General features: G+C 35.5%; 1 protein-coding gene across 14 annotated transcripts in view; it reads left to right on the plus strand.

Moving 5' to 3' along the window:
- The window catches only part of MYCBP2 (MYC binding protein 2), a 273,870-nt gene that overhangs the window by 60,843 nt on the left and 189,015 nt on the right, over positions 1–24,012 (plus strand). For 13 of the 14 annotated variants that reach the window (XM_049700955.1, XM_049700957.1, XM_049700945.1 and 10 more), the window contains exons 8-15: positions 730–826; positions 4,623–4,696; positions 4,836–4,974; positions 6,273–6,349; positions 7,220–7,424; positions 8,950–9,114; positions 11,433–11,591; positions 16,717–16,921. In XM_049700955.1, the coding sequence (XP_049556912.1) occupies positions 730–826; positions 4,623–4,696; positions 4,836–4,974; positions 6,273–6,349; positions 7,220–7,424; positions 8,950–9,114; positions 11,433–11,591; positions 16,717–16,921 (1,121 nt within the window). The remainder of the gene's footprint in view (positions 1–729; positions 827–4,622; positions 4,697–4,835; positions 4,975–6,272; positions 6,350–7,219; positions 7,425–8,949; positions 9,115–11,432; positions 11,592–16,716; positions 16,922–24,012) is intronic. The other variant, XM_049700947.1, reaches the window with a different exon arrangement.

The raw sequence follows: 24,012 nt of genomic DNA on the forward strand, positions 1-24,012 counted from the left end.
TCCTGAGAAGTGAAGCCCAAGTTTCCCTGTGGCAGAATATAGAATAAAGATGTCCCTGCACTCCTGTCTTGCCTAGCTCAAAGTTTGTTGTCAGCATCAGATGAAAAAAGATATTTGAAAGCATTCTGAAAATTAAAAAAATTATTGTCGCATGAAAAATAATCTTACTCAACTTTTGGGGAGATTTTGAAATTAAATTTTAAATATCAAATTAATTACTCAGTAATTGTCTGTTAAAACATAACCTGGTGTAAAATATCAAATTTTTATTTGCCACTGCTGTATTTTATCTAACAAATAATAACATGGGAAATACATTTACAGAAATATGTTCAATGACATATCATTCTATCTAAAACCACTACTGATTTTTAAATATTAACCTAAATATTTGTGAAGGAAACAGCAGTCATTTCTATTATTTACTTGGCAAGTGATATGATAATTTTGACCAAAATAACCAAAATGTTTTTACTGTCTTGTGTGGTGTATCTGAGAATTAATAGGTTACATTGATACTCAGTGGTGTATAATACCTCCTCTTATTAAAGTATCAATATACTCAGGTTCTTCTGTTTTAAATCTTTAGTGTATTTTAGACATCAATATTGATGTATTATTGTACCTCAAAAAACTGTAATACAGACCTCTATGGCTACTTTTTCTACTAAGTGGTTAATGAAAAAATATTTTAACATATAACATAGCAAAATTTTTTGTTGTTATCAGGGTTATTTATTGTATAGAGATATGAATAACCACAGCATGACAGCCATAAGAATAAGCCCTGAAACACTGGAACAGGATGGTACTGTAATGTTACCAGGTATGTTACTCAACTAGTCATCTGTTTTCTTCACAGGTGATTTTAAGAGATGTGCATGTTAGGCCACTGAGACATATAAAGAATGGTTAGCAAGGAATAGTGCTTGCTTACAAATGGGTTAAAGAAATCTTGACATGCAAAGCATTTTATAGTCTATATAAAATTAATGCATCTGAGAAAAACAGATACCATAAATATAGTATGAAGTGTTTTAATACTTGTTTTCAAATTCTTGCCCAAATTCTGTAGCCTGACTGCCCCCCCCCACCCTTACCCCACCATGACTGCTTCAACTCCTCAATTAGTGGGGAGATGTTGCTTTGTTGCTCTTAATAAATCCACGACTCTGGCTCTCAAATAACCTTGATGTAAAGAACCTTCTGTTTATTTTGACTTTACCAATAGTGTACTTTGGGTTTTCCTCTTTATTTTAAAGTGTTTTCAGAGACAGATTTTAGGGTGGGTCAGGAATTTAAAAAATTCTATCATTTATACTTTTTAATAATACCCTGATAAGCCATTTTGGACAGAATTCATTTTGCTTTAATTTTGAGGTTGTACATATGTATTTATCCTTCAGATCACTGTGCTGTCTAAGTTCTTAGGCAGTGAATCTTAAATTTTATGGAACACCGGGCAAATGCATAGTATATTCTCCATTGTAAGGTATTTGAATTTGCTTATATCTTTAATACATGCTAAAGGAGCTTGTTTATACTAAAATCTTGAATGTTTAATGTGTCTACCAACAATTTCATGGTAAGCAGCAATATTACTTCAAGGCACGTGGCCATCTGAAAATGACTGAGAACTTCTGAAGAACACATTGAAAAGGATAATTGCTCCCTGGCTGCTTGTTAATTTTTAAGATATTTTTATAACTTCATCAAACATTTATTTGAATATTACTTTGTCTACATATATCTAAATTAGTGTACCTGATGCCATGTTAAGGTAAATGTCACATTTCATGTGTGTTTCATAAATAAAGCTACTTTGGAAAACAGATAACTTATTAAAGCCATTTTGTAAATAACTGTCTGTTTTCAGATATGTCTACAGGGTTTTATTTGTTTGTTTGTTTATTTGTTTGTTTTTTAATCATCACAAGTCCCAGGCCATGTCTCTGGTCCTAACGATGATGCTGATGATTATGATAATAACAATAATAAAAATATTTTGAAATAATAACATGTACCCCCATATATTAAAAGTAATATTTATTGTACAACTATTATATAAGCAAAACAAAATAAAAATTAATTGTAACCCCACTTCCCATCTATAAACACTACCAACATATCAGTGAATATCCTTCCTGTCTTTTTCCTGTGTATATTATGTACATACTTGTACAAAAGTGATTGTATGCTACATATTGCTTTTTTAAGCTACCCCTTTCACTTAATATTCTGAATATATTTCCAGGCCATTAACTAGTCTTCTGTAACATCATTTTAATGTTATAAAATATATTCCATTGATTAATATTTGAAATGGAGGTCCCATCTAATTTTTTGCAAATGTATAATAAATTTCACTGCAATGGGCATCCCTATCGCTCTGTCTTTGTGCAAGTCATTTTAGGATGTCTTGGAAGAAAAATTGTTAATCCTTCCATGACTCCCTGCCCAACAGATGAATACTAATGTAAAGGGTTTACTTCTGAAAAACCCTGATCATTCAACAGAGATTGTGACTGAGAAAGACCATTTGAAAATGGTCTACTTACAGCCCTTTTATTTATTCCATCATGGTAAAAAATGACTTGTTAATGTTTCAGTTTAAATCCCTCTACTTCATTTAACATATGAAATGCACCTTTTAACAATACAAATGTGGCTTTCTGTGTTTCACAAATTTGTACCATATTCATGGTGAAGAAGGAACCAGACTGGGGGAGATAGTCCCATGTTGTGTATCTTCATATTTTCCCGAAGATGCTGTCTTATAACGTTACATGAAGGATACAGAAAGGATAAAGAGAAAAATCTTTTTGAAGTCACGCAGCAGGAAGACTTGCCTTCAAGCCTGAAGAAGCCTGTTGTCATTTTTCCTTTTCTTTGACCTGGGAGGCAGTTTCTTTAATAGTCCTTTTTTCCCTAGCTAGGGGCAACTCTGCTCTGTAGCTTTCCCATCAAGAAGGAGCAGAAGTGAACTGTCAGGTTTATAGATGGTAATGAATACCACGTTTACGATTGACAGAAATCTGGTAATTCCTTGAGCTTCATGTTCCAACTTGTCTTATAGACTAGTTTATAAATAAGTTATTTTCAACCCAGCACTGATGAGCTGAAAACATACTTTTTTTCCCCCTGTTGTCATTTAGCCTTGATATGTTGGCATACCTTTTATATTGTATCCCTGTGTCATTTACTCTTCGTGTCTGGTGACAGGTTGCTTCAGATCATGAGGGTTTTTGCTACTCTTCTTGCGCCGCTTCACTCCTCACCCCTGCGTTTATCTGAAATTATAATGAGTTTTTCTTCTTTGCTTTTTAGTTTAAAATCTTACAGCTTAGAGCTTGAGAAGCATCTTTCTTGCGCCTCTTTGTATTCTGTACAGTGGACTAGGAACTCTTTCTTTCGATTTCTCCTCTCTTTGATTACCAAGTCTCTTGGGCTACCAGTGGGCCTTGTCTCCCAGTTTCTATTTCCAGTTTGTGATCACTGAATTCTCTATTTGGTAAGGGTCTGCCTGTGTTTTGCGTATTTATAATAAGGAAGTATGCTAGTATGAAGCTCCTGGGCAAAGATATAGAGTAACTCAGCTTATTTGGGTGGGCTCCATTCCTGCATTCCAAAACTAGACTTTTATGTTTTGCTGATTCAGGTGCAAATAGAAATGAAATATTATTTTTTGGTATTGTAATTAATGGAGAGATTCATCCTAGTTCTCTGCAGTTATTTTGGGAAATGTGTGTGCTTTTAGACTTGCTTGCTGAACATTTGTTTTTCCAAAAGGATACAGTTTATACTTAGATATTGAGTTGCTTGTAGTTTCATGTTATTTAGTAGCAATCACTAACACACTGTCCCACCGGTCCTTCTGTAATACTGGTATCCCTTGTTGCAATTACACTTGTGCATTATTTTGATCAAAGTATATAGTGTACTGTTCCACAGAGATATATCCAGTATTGATGAAATATGGCATTTCAGCCAAAATATATGAAAACTTTCAGACAAAAAGAAACGCATAACCATAGATTTGTTCTATGAAGGGTGAACATTTAAAAAGTGTATAGCATGCTAAATGCTAATAAATACTGGGAATAAGCGTTAAACGTAAGTGGAAACGGTACAGCCAGTTCTATATTATAAAGCAAGGGATATCTGTAGTTGGGCACCATAGACCTCAAATGCAGAAGCTTTAGGTCTATCTGTATTTTTCTGTGACACTAATGACTGTGATGTATGTCTGAAGGTAGAGTGTTGCCTACCTCGCATGGATTGTATTGAATTGATTATAACCACATTATAGTTTGTTCATTGTGGTGCATGTTTATTATCAGACTGTATCTAATACTAGTTCATTTTGAAATTAGGTGGGCTCTCAGGTCCTTGATTATGGAAGATTTATAAATGTAAGCACAAAATGTAATGCGTATTATTAGTTGGATTGTTTAGTTTCTGCTAATTTGTAACTCTTTATTAAAAAGCACAGTCTCCCTTTGAGTTTAAATTACCTTTATTGTGTGGAGAACTCTCATTCTGACTTCAACAGAGGAGTAAAGTCATTTTGTGAGGTGTTTATTTATATTGTAATGTAATTGCTGTTTCTTCCTCTTGCACAGATTGCCACACTGAAGGTCAAAATATTTTATTCACTGATGGAGAATATATTAATCAGATAGCTGCTTCCAGAGATGTAAGTATTCTGAGTCATGAGAAGCTGGTATAAATGGAATCTTTTTCTCGTAAATTATTTGATTTTTATTAGATGGAAAGTAGAGCCTTAGAAGATCAATTCATGTAACAAAATACCGTGGATGTTTTATTTCTCTTAGGATGGCTTTGTTGTCAGAATATTTGCCACAAGCACTGAGCCTGTGCTACAACAAGAATTACAACTTAAGCTGGCCAGAAAATGCTTGCATGCCTGTGGTATCTCACTATTTGATCTGGAAAAGGACTTGCATATTATAAGTAAGATGGTCAAAAAAACCTTTCTCCTACATTTTAATTATCAGATTCTTTATTCTTTAGAAAACTAACATTGTGTTTTCAACATTGTAGCTTATATTAGGTAGCTATTTTGCTGTCTGTTACTATGAAGCACACTTAACGAATTAATATGTACAAATAACTAGGAGTAACTTGAAGCCTTTGATTTTTATTTGAACAGGCTTTCAGGATAGTCATAGAATGGTCCCGTGGATTGTGAAAATGGTAATTGGCCTAATGTTTGATTTAAGAATCTTTCATTTGGATACAGAAATGCAGACATCCACAGAATATTTCTTGGACTTAGTATACTTACTCTTGCAGTGTCATAGTAGTAGTTAGGATTACTAGTTTCCATGAGGGTCTCAATTTTGGTTTGCCGTACTGTTCCTGGTTTAATAATTCCATTTATTAACTTGTGGGATTCCTTGCAAGACCCAACTTTTTTGACTGTTATTAAATTTATTAAACTTCATTAGTGATTTACTTTGTACTTGTGTAGTATTTTTGTTTTTCCATAGAAAAATATTGTATTGAACTCATAGTTTTTGGGTTTCAAAATCCCATAAGCTCATTAGTAGTTTGTATAATTGGACAAACTCATAAAATGTGCTATATATGATTATTTACTCATAGTTTCACAATTTGAAAATGTGCATAAGGGTTTTTGTGTGTATGTGCACACATATGTATTCAAATTCAAGGATTAGCTACATGAAATGTTCTCCTATAGAAAAAAGCTTGGAAGAGGGAATCAGAAATACCTTAATTCAGATATCTGAATGGCATTGTTCAAGCCCAGACACTTCATGTCAGGACTTACTTCACCAAGCTTTATATATTTGCTCATTTGTAAGCCAAGCAGTATAGTTGTGAGGATCAAATAGGAAAAGGCTCATGCATTCTGTAATGCCTGATAGCTAATAGATGCCCAATGAAAATTAGTTCATTCATTAGTTCAAGAAATATGGCTGACATTGATTTAAACAATTTTTTTAACATTAAAAAAATAATTTGGCACTAATTTGAAACAAATTAAGGAGCTTATGGTAACTTTATCTTTCCTTGGAGTAGTGTGGCTACCGTTAATATTTTTTTAAATTGAGGCATATGACATACCTTGTCATCCTTGTTTTTGAGTGATACTAATTGAATTGACTTTTTCATCACTCAAACTAACACAAGTTGTACTTGAAATTATTTTTATTTATTTATTTTTTGCTTGAAATTATTCATATTAAAAATGTAACAGTATTTATTAAGTCTTGTTGTATTATCAGGTACTGGATTTGATGAGGAGTCAGCAATTCTTGGTGCAGGACGAGAGTTTGCACTAATGAAAACAGCAAATGGAAAGGTAAATTATTCTTTTAGGATTAAAAATTACATTATCTGCTTTAAGAGATAGTTGGTATAATCAGTTGATTAGCTTACATAGTTCACATGTTTAAACATAATCGTATTTTAAAGTTTGATTAAAATTTTTTTATATAGTAAAATTTTATGTTGAAATAATATAAAAGAAAATTGTAACATTTGAGTATAAAACTTCATAAACTTTATAAAATTTAACCTTTTTACAGATATTTACTTTAATTATGGAGCTCTTTGTATAATTTTTTGAGCTGGGGTGAATTCACATTTGGGTTTATTTTGAATAGGTCATCCCTTGCTAATTTTTGTAAATGTGCAGACACATATAGACTACGAGGTGGGGAAAGTAGGAGCATGTACAATTAAGTTATAGATTGTAGAGATCTATTTATAGAGGTGGAAGATTTTTTTCTTATCTGGTGGGTGTGAGGATAAAGTAAGGTAATTAAAAGAATGCTGAAAATTAAAATTATGAGGCATATACAGTATATTTGTATGTAAGCCTTTTTTCACTGGGAAAAATGAATTGACAGTTTTATGAATTTCCTTCTGTTTTATGTTTGGAGTATATTTATGGCATGTATTTATTCATACCTATTCAGGATACTTATGAAAGATGATAAGTATCCTGAGTAGATATGAAAAAACTATTGTGAACTGTATATTTTTGGAAAAATATGCCTATTTCTCTCCTGTTCAGCTCTCAGAAGTTGAATAGTAGTAAAGAAAGAGTTTGAGTTCTTGTTATTTTTATTTTCAATAAAGTATGGAGGTTTTTTTCTCTCATGTGAAACCTGGTGCACTACTTCAAAAGGCACTATAATTCCTTTTTTTTTTTTTTTAATGTGTTAAGATATATTACACTGGCAAATACCAGAGTCTCGGAATCAAACAAGGGGGTCCTTCAGCAGGAAAATGGGTTGAGCTACCAATTACGAAATCCCCAAAGATTGTGCACTTCTCAGTTGGACATGATGGCTCTCATGCCCTGTTAGTTGCAGAAGATGGAAGCATATTCTTTACAGGATCTGCTAGTAAAGGAGAAGATGGAGAGTCAAGTGAGTGGACTATTCAGTAAAAATACTGTGGAATTTATTAACATAAGATATATCAATTTCAACAGCACTAACCTTCCCAAGTTAATAGAAGATTTTATATTGAGGAATATTCAGTTAATGGTTGTGGTGTACTGTTCATTAAAGAACTATGATTGCTGATGTCATACTAGAGTTCATATTCATGAATTTTTATATGCCTTATGCATTACATACATGGCTATTTATCTGTTTTGTCAATTGGTGTTATTTTTAAAAATTTATTCCAATATATTATTTTAGAAAGAATATTTTAGAAGTAATATATTGGAAATTTTGCAAAGAGTATATATTTCACAATGAGGTAAACCTTATGTAAATTGTATAATAGTGTCAGTTATGAAACACTGTTCTTGGTGTTATTTCATTGTGATAAAATTCCTAAGCAATGAAAAATTAAAGGATTTTTATTGTTTATCTCTTAGCTTTCCTATGCTTCTGTTCAGTTTTCCTCAAAGGGTCATTTTTCTGTTTTTGTAACTTCTCTTGTACATTATACATTGTAGTAGTTGGGGTAGCATCTTATGAGGATTAGGTTTGAAGTCAACATCTAATGTAGAAATCATGTGTAAATAAATGTTATCCTGAAAAAAATCCCTTCAAATAACCATGAAGTGTATTACCATACCTTAGAAACTTCAGCCCAGCCAGTTTTTCCTTCTAGCGTTTGGAGGACATCATTCTTCCTTTGCTTAAGCACCAGATAACTTAGTTGTTGTATATAAGTATATAGATCATGTTATAAGAAAAGTTATAGTGGTATTTTAATCCCAGAATTGTACCCAACACAGCAATATGTTTTTAATCAGAAGGGCATGCAAAAACTGGGATTGACTAAGGGAACAAAAGATTGGCATTTCCCATCTTTTGCTCAATTCAGGGATTTAGTTTTTGAGAGCAGAGGCTGCTTAAATCATCTACATTTAAATTTGTTTGCTCTCCCTCCATATACATATTTCCTTTCAATCTCTGACTAGGTGTAGCTGCTTAATAAATATGTGTTGAATGAATGAGGAACTGATTTTTCTTTCCAGGATCTATTGGAGGAATACATGTGCAATAGAGTTTGAGAGTAAAGGGATTTAAAAAAATTATATATATATTTATTATATATGTATATAACTTTATATATTTATATTTTATATAAATATAATATATATATATATGATAATGGAATGGTATTGATAATATAAGTGCTAATCTAGAGATTGGGCTCCCCAGAAGTTTGGTAGAAAATTGGTGTTTCTTATTGGGAATTTCAGTGTACTACAAAGAAGAGGATCTGATAGCAACAGCCTAATAGACATTTAATGAGATGAGGCTTTCAGATTGACTCATTTAATTGACATGTTGGGAAGCCCAGGCCTTTGTGAAAATAAATAAATAAAGTGTATGATAAGTGAAGATGATATGTTTTTCCTTGGGCTTTATATACAAATCATTATTTTTATTTGTACATAGATGCCTTAAATTATTTTTTTTTTTTAAGCTAAGAGCAGACGGCAATCAAAACCTTATAAACCTAAAAAGATAATTAAGATGGAAGGGAAGATTGTGGTGTATACAGCCTGCAATAATGGAAGTAGTTCTGTTATTTCTAAAGATGGAGAGCTATACATGTTTGGAAAAGATGCCATTTACTCTGATAGTTCAAGTAAGTTAATCTTAAACACCGTTTCACTTTTATGCACAGAAAGTCCTATACTAGACTTTATGTATTACAAAGATATATCTAGAAAATTAACATTTGTAGCACGCTTTCTCTACATTTTTCACATTTCTTTCTGAGTACAGTGTTTTGTTCTTCCTTCCTGCCTTATTGCTGGGAACAGTGTCACTAGTTTCCTGCAGAGCTAATCATGGGGCTTGACTAGGGCAGCTCTACCTTAGCTGTTCCATTCTCTGGAAAGCTCTCCCTAGGCTCGATTAGACGCTCATGTGACATGTTCCTGGTGGTACCCTGGGGACATGATTTTCATAACGTAGCGAATTTATAACTGATGGATTATTTATCTCCTCCTATTGTTAGGTAGTTAGAGAAAAGCTATCTCTCTCTTATTTACTATTATATCCCCAGTGCCCAGCACAGTGTCTGGTGCATGGTCAGGTCTCAGGAATTACTTGTTAAGTGACTGAGTGACTGATAACTACAAGTAGTGGATATGAGGGATAGAAGTAGCCAAATAAAGGGTTTTATATTTATAAACTGTAATCTCAAAAACTTGTCATATTTGGTGGTTATATTTTCTTTCTAGCATTTAGAAATGAGTATAATGATTGTGCCAACCCACTTGGAAGGATTTTATATGAAGTAAATATGTAAAAGCCTATAAATTTCTCTGTAAAAAGGAATTCAGAATTAACGAAGTTTCTGATTAGAGGCTTAGGTGATTGTCTCATGCGGGGGAAATGACATATATCAAACGTTTATAACTGTCCATTATTAATTTGAACTGTGCTCAGGTGACTTATGAGATGGTTTAATGTGGTAATATCTAGAGTCTCAATTGGCCTCACCTGTCAGAGTGAATCAAAATTTGGAGGTGGGCTCATGTATAGTTTAAAAATAATATTCAATGTAACTATTGCTTGCTAAAATCCTCTTGGCTAAGGCTTATGGAAACTTGTGCATTTATTCAGCATATAGTTATTGAGAACTAACAGTATGTCAGGGATTGGTGGACCAGACAGACATGATCCCTTTCCCTTTGAGGCTCTGAGAGACAGTTGGACATTACAGAACTTAAGTGTTAGAGATCTGTGGTCTAATGGTTATGGATATAGACTCAGACCCTGGCATGGCCACTTTTTATTTGGCTAACTAGCTTAAATTATGTAACTTTTCAGAGCTTTTCTTAACTTTTCATTTTTTTTTCCACCCATAAAAGGGAGCTAATGATAATACCTGCTTCCTATGGTTCTTATAAGGTTATAGGAGATAATGCTTATGAAATGCTTAGAACAGAGCCTGGCACATGTAAGGGCTCAAGACATGTCAGCTAATACTGTTAATAATAGTAAATACTATTTCTGTATATACATATCTTTTTCAAGTATGCTAAATACTAACAATGGGAGTTTTTGAGGTATGCTTAACCAAAAGACTTAAGTTAGTATAGGGTGAAAGGGAAGGTCACCTTAAGGAAGTGGTATCTGAACTAGTAATATAGAATAGTTTTGCCAAAGTGTGGTATGAGAATTATATTATTTGTGATTTAAATAAAACAAATACTTCAACTTTTTAAAAATGTTTATATTTTAGTGTATGTTATAAATACTCAACAATCTTTGATTTTTACTGTTATTACTACTGAATAAGTTAAAATGCTTTAGTCAAATTTAAAATTGACGCAAAAAATATTAAGATAATATGAGTGGCACTTGGATATGGCAACTATAATGAATGCAATATGTGAATAAGTGAAATTTAGGAACTACCTGTACGTTGGATTGTGGAAGAAAGCATTGTAGATTAAAAATGATCGAAAAATACTGCTTTGGAAAATCTCGCAGGTTTCTACAAAAACAATGTTATTTCAGAATACTCTGGTGAGTATTTTACTCTGTTTTGCTGAGGCAGGTCAAAGCAAGTAAAGTACATGATTCAAAGGTTCCTTTGTTCTTGGGTCAGGAAAGTTTGAAATCTAGTGACCCTTCTGAGAATTGTTGAGAGGTGCTGCCACTTAGAGCAAGCGTTCAGGAGAAGCAGGCTTGAGCTAAATGCCAGAGTAAAGATTTGTCCCAAGTCTAGATGATAACATTTTAAGATTTTGAAGCTTCATTAAAAAATTATAAAATTAATTTACTGATACCCTGCCCATCTTTTGGCTACTATTTCCCATTTTGGTGGATTATTTTATCCCAGAAATGAAAAGTTCTGCGTTGAAGTGGTCCTTTTACGTTACTGATGATTTAGTAGGCCCAGAAAGGCTTCTTTTGTTGTTTCTTACCAAGTTTGTATCTTTCCTGTAGGTTTGGTAACAGATTTGAAGGGCCATTTTGTAACTCAGGTAGCTATGGGCAAAGCTCATACTTGTGTTTTAATGAAGAATGGAGAAGTTTGGACATTTGGTGTGAATAATAAAGGACAATGTGGACGAGATACTGGTGCCATGAACCAAGGTGGGAAAGGTAGGTGTTTAATGTGTGGATATTAAATTTTGTGTTGTTTTTTTCAATAGTTTTTCAGAACACCACGGTGAAGAATCTTACTCTTTAAAAAACAAGTGGCTTTTTGATTTCATACTTAAAAATTATGAAAACTACTAAATTTCTTATTTATTTGTCAGTCTATCACTCACTGGAATAATCAATATACTTTAGACTTCTAATTTCTGAGCAAATGAGCTTGCTTACTTGTATTTTTTTCTTAATTTTATATGAAATGTAATAGCACTTCTTTGATTTAGCATCTTTAGTGGTTGAATTATCTCAGAAAAGTGCATTTTTGAAACTCTTTGTTATTCGGTCCTTTCATACCCCATGTTTTAGTTATAACAATTTTTGGCAGCAGTCTATCTGCAAATATTATCTTCCTGTTTAACAGCATGTACTACCTGTAATTTAATCAGTTCTTGACAACTAAGGGTGATCTGTAAGAATACTTGACCTTTTATCAAGAGTGAAATTGTAGATGCACCTTATATACTGTATCCTTTGCCCCAACACTCAGGCTGTTGAAGAAGGATGAGAGGGGTTAATCCTTTGCCATGTTTGTTGTGGGTTTTTTGTTTGTTTGTTTGTTTTTTGGTTATAGTTGTGTCTACCTCATTCTTACTCTCAGGTTTTACTTCTAGCTGCTATCAGTGTTGTCCTATACCCTTCACTCCAGTTTCAGGTTTTCTCTTTTTAATTTTGTATGGATGGAGAATAGGAAATAGAGACATATTATTAGAATTAAGCACTAAACTGTGTTTAAAGCATGAATGGGTTTGAGGATTAATATTTGTATAAATTAACAAAAACAAGTTTAGTCTTTTGGGGGACTTCTTGATGGCAGGCTCATCTGGATATCAGGAGCCCTCTATTTTTTTCTTCACCTTATTTATATTTGTGTGTATTTAAAATACTTTAATTTTTAAAAGAGCAAGTCTATTAGAGCATATTGATTTTAAAGAAGAGGGAAGAACAAAATGAAATGAATTACTCCAAAATGGAAATTTTTTTTCTTCTTGCTGAACTCATGAGCCATGGATTTGGATAACACCTACTAGGCATAAAGGAGAGAAGCAGCTTAGTTTTCTATATATAGTATAAATATAGATTAAATTATATTTTATAAGAGTTCTGAACTGAATAAAACTGTTCTTTATTATCCTGAAACTATGTTTACACCTATGTTCTGGATTCTTAAGGTAAATTTTGTAATAACCAAAATGAAATTGTTAAAAGTTGTTTTTACTTATAAATCACACCCACTCTGTTAGTAAGTAATGCATTAGAAAGCAAACTGGTAGCCGTAAGACACATAATGAATACAGATTGCAGAGTTGCAAAGAAATAAAGGATTTTTTAAAAGATGTTTTCAAAAAGAAAACAGGAAAAGTACAGAAAATAATATTGCAGTGTAAAAAAATTGTGTATCTACCACTATGTCTTACCATTTTTCAGTAAAAAAATATATAGATAAGATTCAAGTGGCCCACGTTCCCCTTCTAAGACTTATTATTGTATTCCATCTCTCTCCAGAATTAGTCACGATCATGATTTTGATTAATATCCTTTCGGTCATGTTCCTGTATTTGTACTTGTTTTTATATATTTTGTATATTATATGCTCATACTTTACACATAAAAAGATGATTTTTATAAGTGCTAATCTATTCATATTTTTCTGTAAATTTTTTTTTTAATCTCACCATTGTGTTTGAAATATAGTGACACTGGTACATATAAATCTAGATGACTCATGTTACCTGCTGTGTAATAAACCGTGCGACTAACATATCACAGTTTATCCATTCTCCTGCTGATAGATGAGTTATTTCCAGTTTTTCACTATTATAAATAATTTTAAAACCTCCTTTATTCATGTTTCCTGGCAGAAGTGTGTGAGACTTTTCTCTAGTGGTAGATTTCAGCTTTGCTAGATTTTTCTTGAAAGAGGTTGTACCAATGGATATTCTTAGAAGGAAAGTCTGATTTTCCATATCACACTAATAGTATTGACAGACTGATTTTTGTCATTTTGATGGCTATGACATGGTTTTTCATTGTAATTTTTTGTTATATTGAAGTATAACATACATGCAGAAAAGTACACATAGTGTAAGTGCGCACATCTTGATGAATTGTCACAAAATGAACAACACATTCATGTAATCAGCACCAAGATCAGGAATATTACCAGCATCCCAGGAAGCCCCCACTTATGTGCCTCTCCAGTTACTATCTACCTCTCCACTTAACACTATAAATTAGTTTTGCATACATTTGTACTTTATGTAAATGGAATCATGTAGTATGAGTTCTTTCGTGTCTAGTTTCTTTTCATTCAGCTTTATGAGATTGATCCGTATTGTTGCCAGCTAGTTATATATTGTTCATTCTCATCGTTGTATAGTATTAAATTGTGTGAATATACCACAGTTTTAAAATCTTTTCTAGTATTATGGACATTGGGGTAGTTTCTGGTTTGGCTTGTGTTAGTGTTGCTCTGAACATTCTAGTAAATGTTGGTGAAAATATGAGTGCCCTTTTTTTGGGTATTTAACTAGGAGTAGAATTACTGAGTCTCTCTTGTAATTTGCATTCCCTCAACTATTAATAGTGAGTTAGATTCTCTTCAAACTTTTCTTGTTTGCTTGCCTTTTTTCCTATTGATTTGTAGGAATTTTTTGTATATTGTATTGTATGCCTTGCAAATATCTTTGACCAACCTGTGGCTTATCTTTTACATTTATTTATGGTTTCATTTGTTATATATAATTTAAAAATTTTGACAAGTTCTTCATTGTCTTTCCTTACAAATTTTTGCTTTATGTAGTCAGGTTGGGGCCTTTATTTTCCATGTGAATTAGAATCAGTTTTTTTACTTGTCACTGTGATTGGGATTGCTTTGAATTTAGAGATTAATTTGAGCATGATAGTTATAGTACTGTTGGGATGATTAAATGAGTAATACATATAGAGCCAGTTACAAGTAAATGCTCGATGTGGTTTAGCTATTGTTGTTGTTAAAAATATGACTTATGCCTTCTTGAGGATTTCTTTATTCTAACTCTTGACATAGTTATCCAATACTTGGTCATCTAATTTCTCAACCTGTCCACAGATTAGAATTGGCAAAAATAAAAAAGATTATGTCTCCTATGAGTTCATTTGTACTGAGTCTGTTATAAGTGTAAGTGGTCAGAGAATAAGGTTGACTAAGAATAAGTGATGAAGTGAGTAAGATAGAACCTTGTCTTTGAGGATCTAGGTCTGCTGTGAAAGACAAACATAAAAAATAATTACTTGATTCCCACAGATATGCTCTTTCATTTTATGGACTTGTAGCACTATATGTTCTTCATAATTCTGTCACAGTTGTATGTTTATACCTTGCAGTATGGTTATTTGATTAATGTCAATTTTTCTTACTAGCTTGCAAGCTTTATAATTGCTCATTATCATAGTCCTCAGTGCCTAGAGCAGAGATCTGCAAACCATAATCTGATGCCTTATCTTCTCTGTGGCCTGTTTCTATATGGCCCTTCAAGCTAAGAATGTATATTATATTTATAAAGGGTTATTTTTTAAAAAATGTGACATAGACTTATGTGGCCCCCAAAGCCTAAATTATTTACAATCTAGCCCTTTACAAAAAAGTTTGCTGACTCTGACATAAAGGAATGCCTGGGGCATAGTTGGTGTTCAATCAAAAAAAAATAGTTGAGTGAATTATAACACAATTAAGTAAGTTGTAATTGAGGTATAAAGAGGCTTTGAAGAGATAATCACTTACCCTGGAAAAAACTGTAAGTGCTTTCATAGGAAATGACCTCCAAGTTGAGTTTTTGAAGGCTGAAAAGGAGTTTCTCTGGTAGATGAGATAGGAAGAGGCATCCAATGAATGAGGCAGAGAGATACAGGTGGAGCAGGAATGAGCAAAGGCCCTGAGCATGTGAAAGGACACAGGATGTTTATAAAGCAGAGGGAATTTAGGTTCAGCTGGAATACAGTTTGCATGGAGGAAATGAGGTTGGAGAAAATCGGGAGCCATGTTGTGACTGACTGTATCTTGCTAAGAAGTTTTGTTCTTTTGAAGACCTTTGAAAGTCATGGGAGGTTTGTAAATTGTGAAGTCATAGGATCAAATACATATTTTAAGAAGCTGATTTCCGGGCTTCCCTGGTGGCGCAGTGGTTAAGAATCCAGCTGCCAATGCAGGGGACATGGGTTCAAGTCCTGGTCCAGGAAGCTCCCACATTCCACGGAGCAACTAAGCCTGTGCGCACAACTACTGAGCCTGCGCTCTAGAGCCTGTGCTCTGCAACAAGAGAAGCCACCACAGTGAGAAGCCCGCACACTGCCACAAAGAGTAGCCTCTGCTCACCGCAACTAGAGAAATCCTGCATGCAGCAATGAAGACCCAACGCAGCCAAAAATAAATAATAAATTAAATAAATTTATTTAAAAAAAAAGCTAATTTCCAACAATGAGAGGATGTTCTATAGTGGACGAACTCTTGGCTTTTATAATGTGGTTAGGAGACTTTCTTTGGTCTGTTGAACAAAAGTATTGGCGGTGAGGATGGAAAGTAGGGACTAAAATCAGAAAAAATTAAACGTACGAGTGACAGAAAGTAACAGCTACGAGATACTCCTGCCATCACTGCCTCTTTTTTTTTTTTTTTTTTTTTTTTTTTTGCGGTACGCGGGCCTCTCACTGTTGTGGCCTCTCCTGTTGCGGAGCACAGGCTCCGGACGCGTAGGCTCAGCGGCCATGGCTCATGGGCCCAGCCGCTCCGCGGCATGTGGGATATTCCCGGACCGGGTCACGAACCCGCGTCCCCTGCATCGGCAGGTGGACTCTCAACCACTGCGCCACCAGGGAAGCCCTAGATATATCTTTTTGCAGAAAGGAAATGGAGAGAGCATTTATTAGTGGTCCCTAAATTAAATTTTATTTTTGTTCCTCTAATATTTTATCATTCCTGTGGATATCCATTGGGATTAGTATGTGTTCTACATTTTTTAAATTGGGAAATAAAATTACCAGTTTTTTAGACATGGGAATAATCTAGATGAAAATTATAAACTGATCTTTCAAATAGGGTTTGGAGTTGAAAATATGGCAACAGCAATGGATGAGGACCTGGAAGAAGAGCTAGATGATAAAGACGAGAAGTCCATGATGTGTCCTCCAGGCATGCACAAGTGGAAGCTGGAGCAGTGCATGGTGTGCACCGTGTGTGGAGACTGTACCGGTTATGGAGCCAGCTGTGTCAGCAGTGGACGTCCGGACAGAGTCCCTGGAGGGTAAGGGAATGATTAAGACTCAGGATAAAATAATAGTAGAAATTACGTAAAACACATTCCTTTTCAAAGTTATTCTAGAGTTCATTCTGTTGTGTTGTTCTTAAAGGCACACTGGCATGTAATTATAATTCTTATAATTCTACTATAATTTACTTCAGTGTTATTTTATTGTGCTTTTCTTTCATTTGATTTCTTTAAACCTTTTACTTTTATTTTACTTTATTTATTTTTTAACATCTTTATTGGAGTATAATTGCTTTAAAATCATGTATTAGTTTCTGCTTTATAACAAAGTGAATCAGCTATACATATACATAAATCCCCATATCTCCTCCCTCTTGTGTCTCCCTCCCACCCTCCCTATCCCAACCCCCCATCCCACCCCTCTAGGTGGTCACAAAGCACCAAGCTGATCTCCCTGTCCTATGCGGCTGCTTCCCACTATTTTACTTTTGGTAGTATATATATGTCAGTGCTACTCTCTCACTTCGTCCCAGCTTACCCTTCCCCCTCCCCATATCCTCAAGTCCATTCTCTACATCTGCAGCATTATTCCTGTCCTGCTGTTCATCAGAACCATTTTTTTTTTTTTTTAGATTCCATATATATATGTGTTAGCATATTGTATTTGTTTTTCTCTTTCTGACTTACTTCACTCTGTATGACAGACTCTAGGTCCATCCACCTCACTGCAAATAACTCATTTTCAGTTTTTTTTATGAGTGAGTAATATTCCATTGTATATATGTGCCACATCTTCTTTATCCATTCATCTGTCGATGGACATTTAGGTTGCTTCCATGTCCTGGCTATTGTAAATAGAGCTGCAGTGAACATTGTGGTACATGACTCTTTTGGAATTACGGTTTTCTCAGGGTATAGACCCAGTAGTGGGATTGCTGGGTCATATGGTAGTTCTATTTTTAATTTTTTAAGGAACCTCCATAACTGTTCTCCATAATGGCTGTAACAATTTACATTCCCACCAACAGTGCAAGAGGGTTCCCTTTTCTCCACACCCTCTCCAGCACTTATTGTTTGTAGATTATTTGATGATGGCCATTCTGACTGGTGTGAGGTGATACCTCATTGTAGTTTTGATTTGCATTTCTCTAATGATTAGTGATGTTGAGCATTCTTTCATGTGTTTGTTGGCAACCTGTATATCTTCTTTGGAAAAATGTCTATTTAGGTCTTCTGCCCATTTTTGGATTGGTTTTTTGACATTGAGCTACATGAGCTGCTTGTAAATTTTGGAGATTAATCCTTTGTCAGCTGCTTCATTTGCAAATATTTTCTCCCATTCTGAGGGTTGTCTTTTCATCTTGTTTATGGTTTCATTTGCTGTGCAAAAGCTTTTAGGTTTCATTAGGTCCCATTTGTTTATTTTTGTTTTTATTTCCATTTCTCTAGGAGGTGTGTCAACAAGGATCTTGCTGTGATTTATGTCATAGGGTGTTCTGCCTATGTTTTCCTCTAAGAGTTTTATAGTGTCTGGCCTTACATTTAAGTCTTTAATGCATTTTGAGTTTATTTTTGTGTATGGTGTTAGGGAGTGATCTAATCTCATACTTTTACATGTAGCGCTCCAGTTTTTGCAGCACCACTTATTGAAGAGACTGCCTTTTCTCTATTGTACATTCTTGCCTCCTTTATCAAACTAAGGTGACCGTGTGTGTGGGTTGATCTCTGTGCTTTCTATCCTGTTCCATTGATCTATATTTCTGTTTTTGTGCCAGTACCATACTGTCTTGATTACTGTAACTTAGAGGTATAGTCGGAAGTAAGGGAGCCTGATTCCTCCAGCTCCATTTTTCTTTCTCAAGATTACTTTGGCTATTCGAGGTGTTTTGTGTTTCCATACAAATTGTGAACATTTTTGTTCTGGTTCTGTGAAAAATGCCATTGGTAATTTGATAGGGATTGCATTGAATCTGTAGATTGCTTTGGGTAGTAGAGTCATTTTCACAATGTTGATTCTTTCAGTCCAGGAACATGGTATATCTCTCCATCTGTTTCTATCATCTTTAATTTCTTTCATCAGTGTCTTATAGTTTTCTGCATACAGGTCTTTTGTCTCCTTAGGTAGGTTTATTCCTAGGTATTTTATTCTTTTTGTTGCAGTGGTAAATGGGAGTGTTTCCTTCATTTCTCTTTCAGATTTTTCATCATTAGTGTATAGGAATACAAGAGATTTCTGTGCATTAATTTTGTATCCTGCTACTTTACCAAATTCATTGATTAGCTCTAGTAGTTTTCTGGTAGCGTCTTTAGGATTCTCTATGAATAGTGTCATGTCATCTGCAAACAGTGATGGCTTTACTTCTTCTTTTCCATTTTGGATTCCTTTTATTTCTTTTTCCTCTCTGATTGCTGTGGCTAAAACTTCCAAAACTATGTTGAATAAGAGTGGTGAGATTGGGCAACCTTGTCTTGTTCCTGATCTTAGTGGAAATGGTCTCAGTTTTTCACCATTGAGAATGATGTTGGCTGTGAGTTTGTCATATATGGCCTTTATTATGTTGCGGTAAGTTCCTTCTATGCCTACTTTCTGGAGGGTTTTTATCATAAACGGGTGTTGAATTTTGTCAAAAGCTTTTTCTGCATCTATTGAAATGATCATATGGTTTTTATCCTTCAATTTGTTATATATGGTGTATCACATTGATTGATTTGCGTATATTGAAGAATCCTTGCATTCCTGGCGTAAACCCCACTTGATCATGGTGTATGATGCTTTTAATGTGCTGTTGGATTCTGTTAGTATTTTGCTGAGGATTTTTGCATCTGTGTTCATCAGTGATATTGGGCTGTAGTTTTCTTTCTTTGTGACAACCTTGTCTGGTTTTGGTATCAAGGTGATGGTGGCCTCGTAGAATGAGTTTGGGAGTGTTCCTCCCTCTGCTATATTTTGGAAGAGCTTGAGAAGGATAGCTGTTAGCTCTTCTCTAAATGTTTGATAGAATCCGCCTGTGAAGCCATCTGGTCCTGGGCTTTTGTTTGTTGGAAGATTTTTAATCAGAGTCTCAATTTCAGTGCTTGTGATGGTCTGTTTGTGTTTTCTATTTCTTCCTGGTTCAGTCTCAGAATATTGTGTTTTTCTAAGAATTTGTCCATTTCTTCCAAGTTGTCCATTTTATTGACATAAAGGTGCTTGTAGTAATCTCTCATGATCTTTTGTATTTCTGCAGTGTCAGTTGTTACTTCTGCTTTTTCATTTCTAATTCTATTGATTTGAGTCTTCTCCCTTTTTTTGTTGATGAGTCTGGCTAATGATGTATCAATTTTGTTTATCTTCTCAAAGAACCAGCTATTAGTTTTTTTGATCTTTGCTATCGTTTCCTTCATTTACAATCTGATCTTTAAGATTTCTTTCCTTCTGCCAACTTTGGGGTTTTTTTTGTTCTTCTTTCTCTAATTGCTTTAGGTGTAAGGTTAGGTTGTTTATGTGGGATGTTTCTTGTTTCTTGAGGTAGGATTGTATTGCTATAAGCTTCCCTCTTAGAACTGCTTTTGCTGCATCCCATAGGTCTTGGGTCATTGTGTTTTCATTGTCATTTGTTTCTAGGTATTTTTTGATTTCTTCAGTAATCTCTTGGTTATTAAGTAGTGTATTGTTTAGCCTCAATGTGTTTGTATTATTTCAGATTTTTTCCCTGTGATTGATATCTAGTCTCATAACGTTGTGTTCAGAAAAGATAGTTGATACGATTTCAATTTTCTTAAATTTACCAAGGCTTCGTTTGTGACCCACGCTATGATCTATCCTGGAGAATGTTCCATGAGCACTTGAGAAGAAAGTGTGTTCTGTTGTTTTTGGATGGAATGTCCTATAAATATATATTAAGTCCATCTTGTTTAATGTATCATTTAAAGGTTGTGTTTCCTTATTTATTTTTATTTTGGATGATCTCTCCATTGGTGAAAGGGGGGTGTTAAAGTCCCCTCCTATGAATGTGTTACTGTCGATTTCCCCTTTTATGGCTGTTAGCATTTGCCTTATGTATTGAGGTGCTCCTATGTTGGGTGCATAAATATTTACGATTGATCCCTTGATCATTCTGTAGTGTCCTTCTTTGTCTCTCATAGTAGTCTTTATTTTAAAGTCTATTTTGTCTGATATGAGAATTGCTACTCCAGCTTTCTTTTGGTTTACATTTGCATGGAGAGTATCTTTTTCCATCCTCTCACTTTCAGTCTGTATATGTCCCTAGGTCTGAAGTGGGTCTCTTGTAGACAGCATATATACGAGTCTTGTTTTTGTATCCATTCATCCAGTCTATGTCTTTTCGTTGGGGCATTTAATCCATTTACATTTAAGGTTATTGTCAATATGTATGTTCCTATTATGATTTTCTTAATTGTTTTGCGTTTGTTATTGTAGGTCTTTTCCTTCTCTTGTGTTTCCTTCCTAGAGAAGTTCCGTTAGCATTTGTTATAAAGCTGGTTTGGTGGTGCTGAATTCTCTTAGCTTTTGCTTGTCTGTAAAGGTGTTAATTTCTCTGTTGAATCTGAATGAGATCCTAGCTGAGAAGAGTAATCTTGGTTATAGGTTTTTCCCTTTTGTCACTTTAAATATGTCCTGCTACTCCTTTCTGGCTTGCAGAGTTTCTGCTGAAAGATCAGCTGTTAACTTTATGGGGATTCCCTTGTATGTTATTTGTTGTTTTTCCCTTGCTGCTTTCAATACTTTTTCTTTGTATTTACTTTTTGATAGTTTGATTAATGTGTGTCTTGATGTGTTTCTCCATGGATTTATCCTGTATGGGACTCTGTGCTTCCTGGACTTGAGTAACTATTTCCTTTTCCATATTAGGGAAGTTTTCAACTATAATCTCTTCAAATATTTTCTCAGTCCCTCTCTTTTTCTCTTCTTATTCTGAGACCCCCATAATTCAAATGTTGGTGCATGTAATGTTGTCCCAGAGGTCTCTAAGACTGTCCTCAATTCTTTTCAATCTTTTTTCTTTACTCTGCTCTGCAGTTGTTATTTCCACTATTTTATCTTTCAGGTCACTTATCCATTCTTGTGCCTCAGTTATTCTGCTATTGATTCATTCTAGAGAATTTTTAGTTTCATTTATTGTGTTATTCATCATTGTTTGTTTGCACTTTAGTTCTTCTAGGTCCTTGTTAAACGTTTCTTCTGTTTTCTCCATTCTATTTCCAAGATTTTGGATCATCTCTACTGTCATTACTCAGAATTCTTTTTCAGGAAGCCTGCCTATTTCCTCTTCATTTGTTAGGTCTGGTGGGTTTTTACCTTGCTTCTTCATTTGCTTTGTGTTTCTGTGTCTTCTCACTTTGCTTAACTTACTGTGTTTGGGGTCTCCTTTTCTCAGGCTGCACGTTCGTAGTTCCTCTTTGTTTTTGGTGTCTGCCCCTGGTGGCTAAGGTTGGTTAAGTGGGTTTTGTAGGCTTCCTGGTGGAAGGGACTAGTGCCTGTGTTCTGGCGGATGAGGCTGGATCTTGTCTTTCTGGTAGGCAGGGCCACATCTGGTCATGTGTTTTGGGATGTCTGTGACGTTATTATGATTTTAGGCAGCCTGTGTAGTAATGGGTGGGTTTGTGTTTCAGTCTTGCTAGTTGTTTGGCATAGGGTGTCCAGCACTGTAGCTTGCTGGTCGTTGAGTGGAGCTGGGTTTAGCATTGAGACGGAGATCTCTGGGAGAGCTTTGGCTGAATGATATTATGTGGAGCTGGGCGGTCTCTGGTGGACCACTGTTCTGAACTCGGCTCTCCCACCTGAGATGCACAGGCCTAAGACCCGGACAGAGCACCAAGGCCCTGTTAGCCATATGGCTCAGAAGAAAAGGGAGAAGGAAAGAAAGAAAGAAAGAAAAGATAATGATAATAATGTAAAATAAAGTTGTTAAAATAAAAAATAAAAAAATAATTATTAAAAATAAAAAAATTAAGAAGTAATAAAAAAATCAAAAAGAAAGAAGAGAGCAGCCAAACCAAAAAACAAATCCACCAATGATAACAAGTGCTAAAAACTATACTAAAAACAAAAAAACAGGACAGACAGAACCCTAGGACAAATGGTAAAAGCAAAGCTATACGCACAAAGTCACACAAAGAAGCCTAAGGATACACACTCACAAAAAGAGAAAAAGGAAAAAATATATATATATCGTTTCCCCCAAAGTCCACTGCCTCAGTTTTGGGATGATTCGTTGTCTCTTCAGGTATTCCACAGATGCAGGGTACGTATGTCAAGTTGATCGTGGAGATTTCATCCGCTGCTCCTGAGGCTGTTGGGAGAGATTTCCCTTTCTCTTCCTTGTTCCTGCAGCTCCAGGGTTTCAGCTTTGGATTTGACCCCGCCTCTGTGTGTAGGTCGCCTGAGGGCCACTGTTCTTTGCTCAGACAGGACAGCGTTAAAGGAGCAGCTGATTAGGGGGCTCTGACTCACTCAGGCCGGGGGGAGGGAGGGGTACGGATGTGGGGCGAGCCTGCAGTGGCAGAGGCCGGCATGAAGTTTCACCAGCCTGAGGTGTGCTGTGCGTTCTCCCGGGGAAGTTGTCCCTGGATCACGGGACCCTGGCAGTGGCGGGCTGCACAGTCTCCCTGCAGAAGAGGTGTGGACATTGACCTGTGCTTGCACACAGGTTTCTTGGTGGCTGCAGCAGCGGCCTTAGCTTTTCATGCCTGTCTGTGGTGTCCGCGCTGATAGCCGCGCCTCGCGCCCATCTCTGGAGCTTGTTTAGGTGGTTCTCTGAATGCCCTCTCCTCGCGCACCCCAAAACAATGGTTTCTTGCCTCTTCGGCAGCTCCAGACTTTTTCCCGGGTTCCCTCCCGGCTAGCCGTGGTGCACTAACCCCCCTTCAGGCTGTGTTCACGCTGCCAACCCCAGTCCTCTCCCTGGGATCCAACCTCCGAAGTCCGAGCCTCAGCTCCCAGCCCACGCCCGGGTGAGCAGACAAGCCTCTCGGTGAGTGCTGCTTGACACCGATCCTCTGTGCGGGAATCTCTCCGCTTTGCCCTCCACACCCCTGTTACTGTGCTCTCCTCCGTGGCTCCGAAGCTTACCCCCCTCCACAGCTCCGAAGCTTCCCCCACGCCCCGCCACCCGCAGTCTCTGCCC

The sequence above is a fragment of the Orcinus orca genome, chromosome 18, assembly GCF_937001465.1.
Source record: "Orcinus orca chromosome 18, mOrcOrc1.1, whole genome shotgun sequence".
Taxonomy (NCBI): Eukaryota; Metazoa; Chordata; class Mammalia; order Artiodactyla; family Delphinidae; genus Orcinus; species Orcinus orca.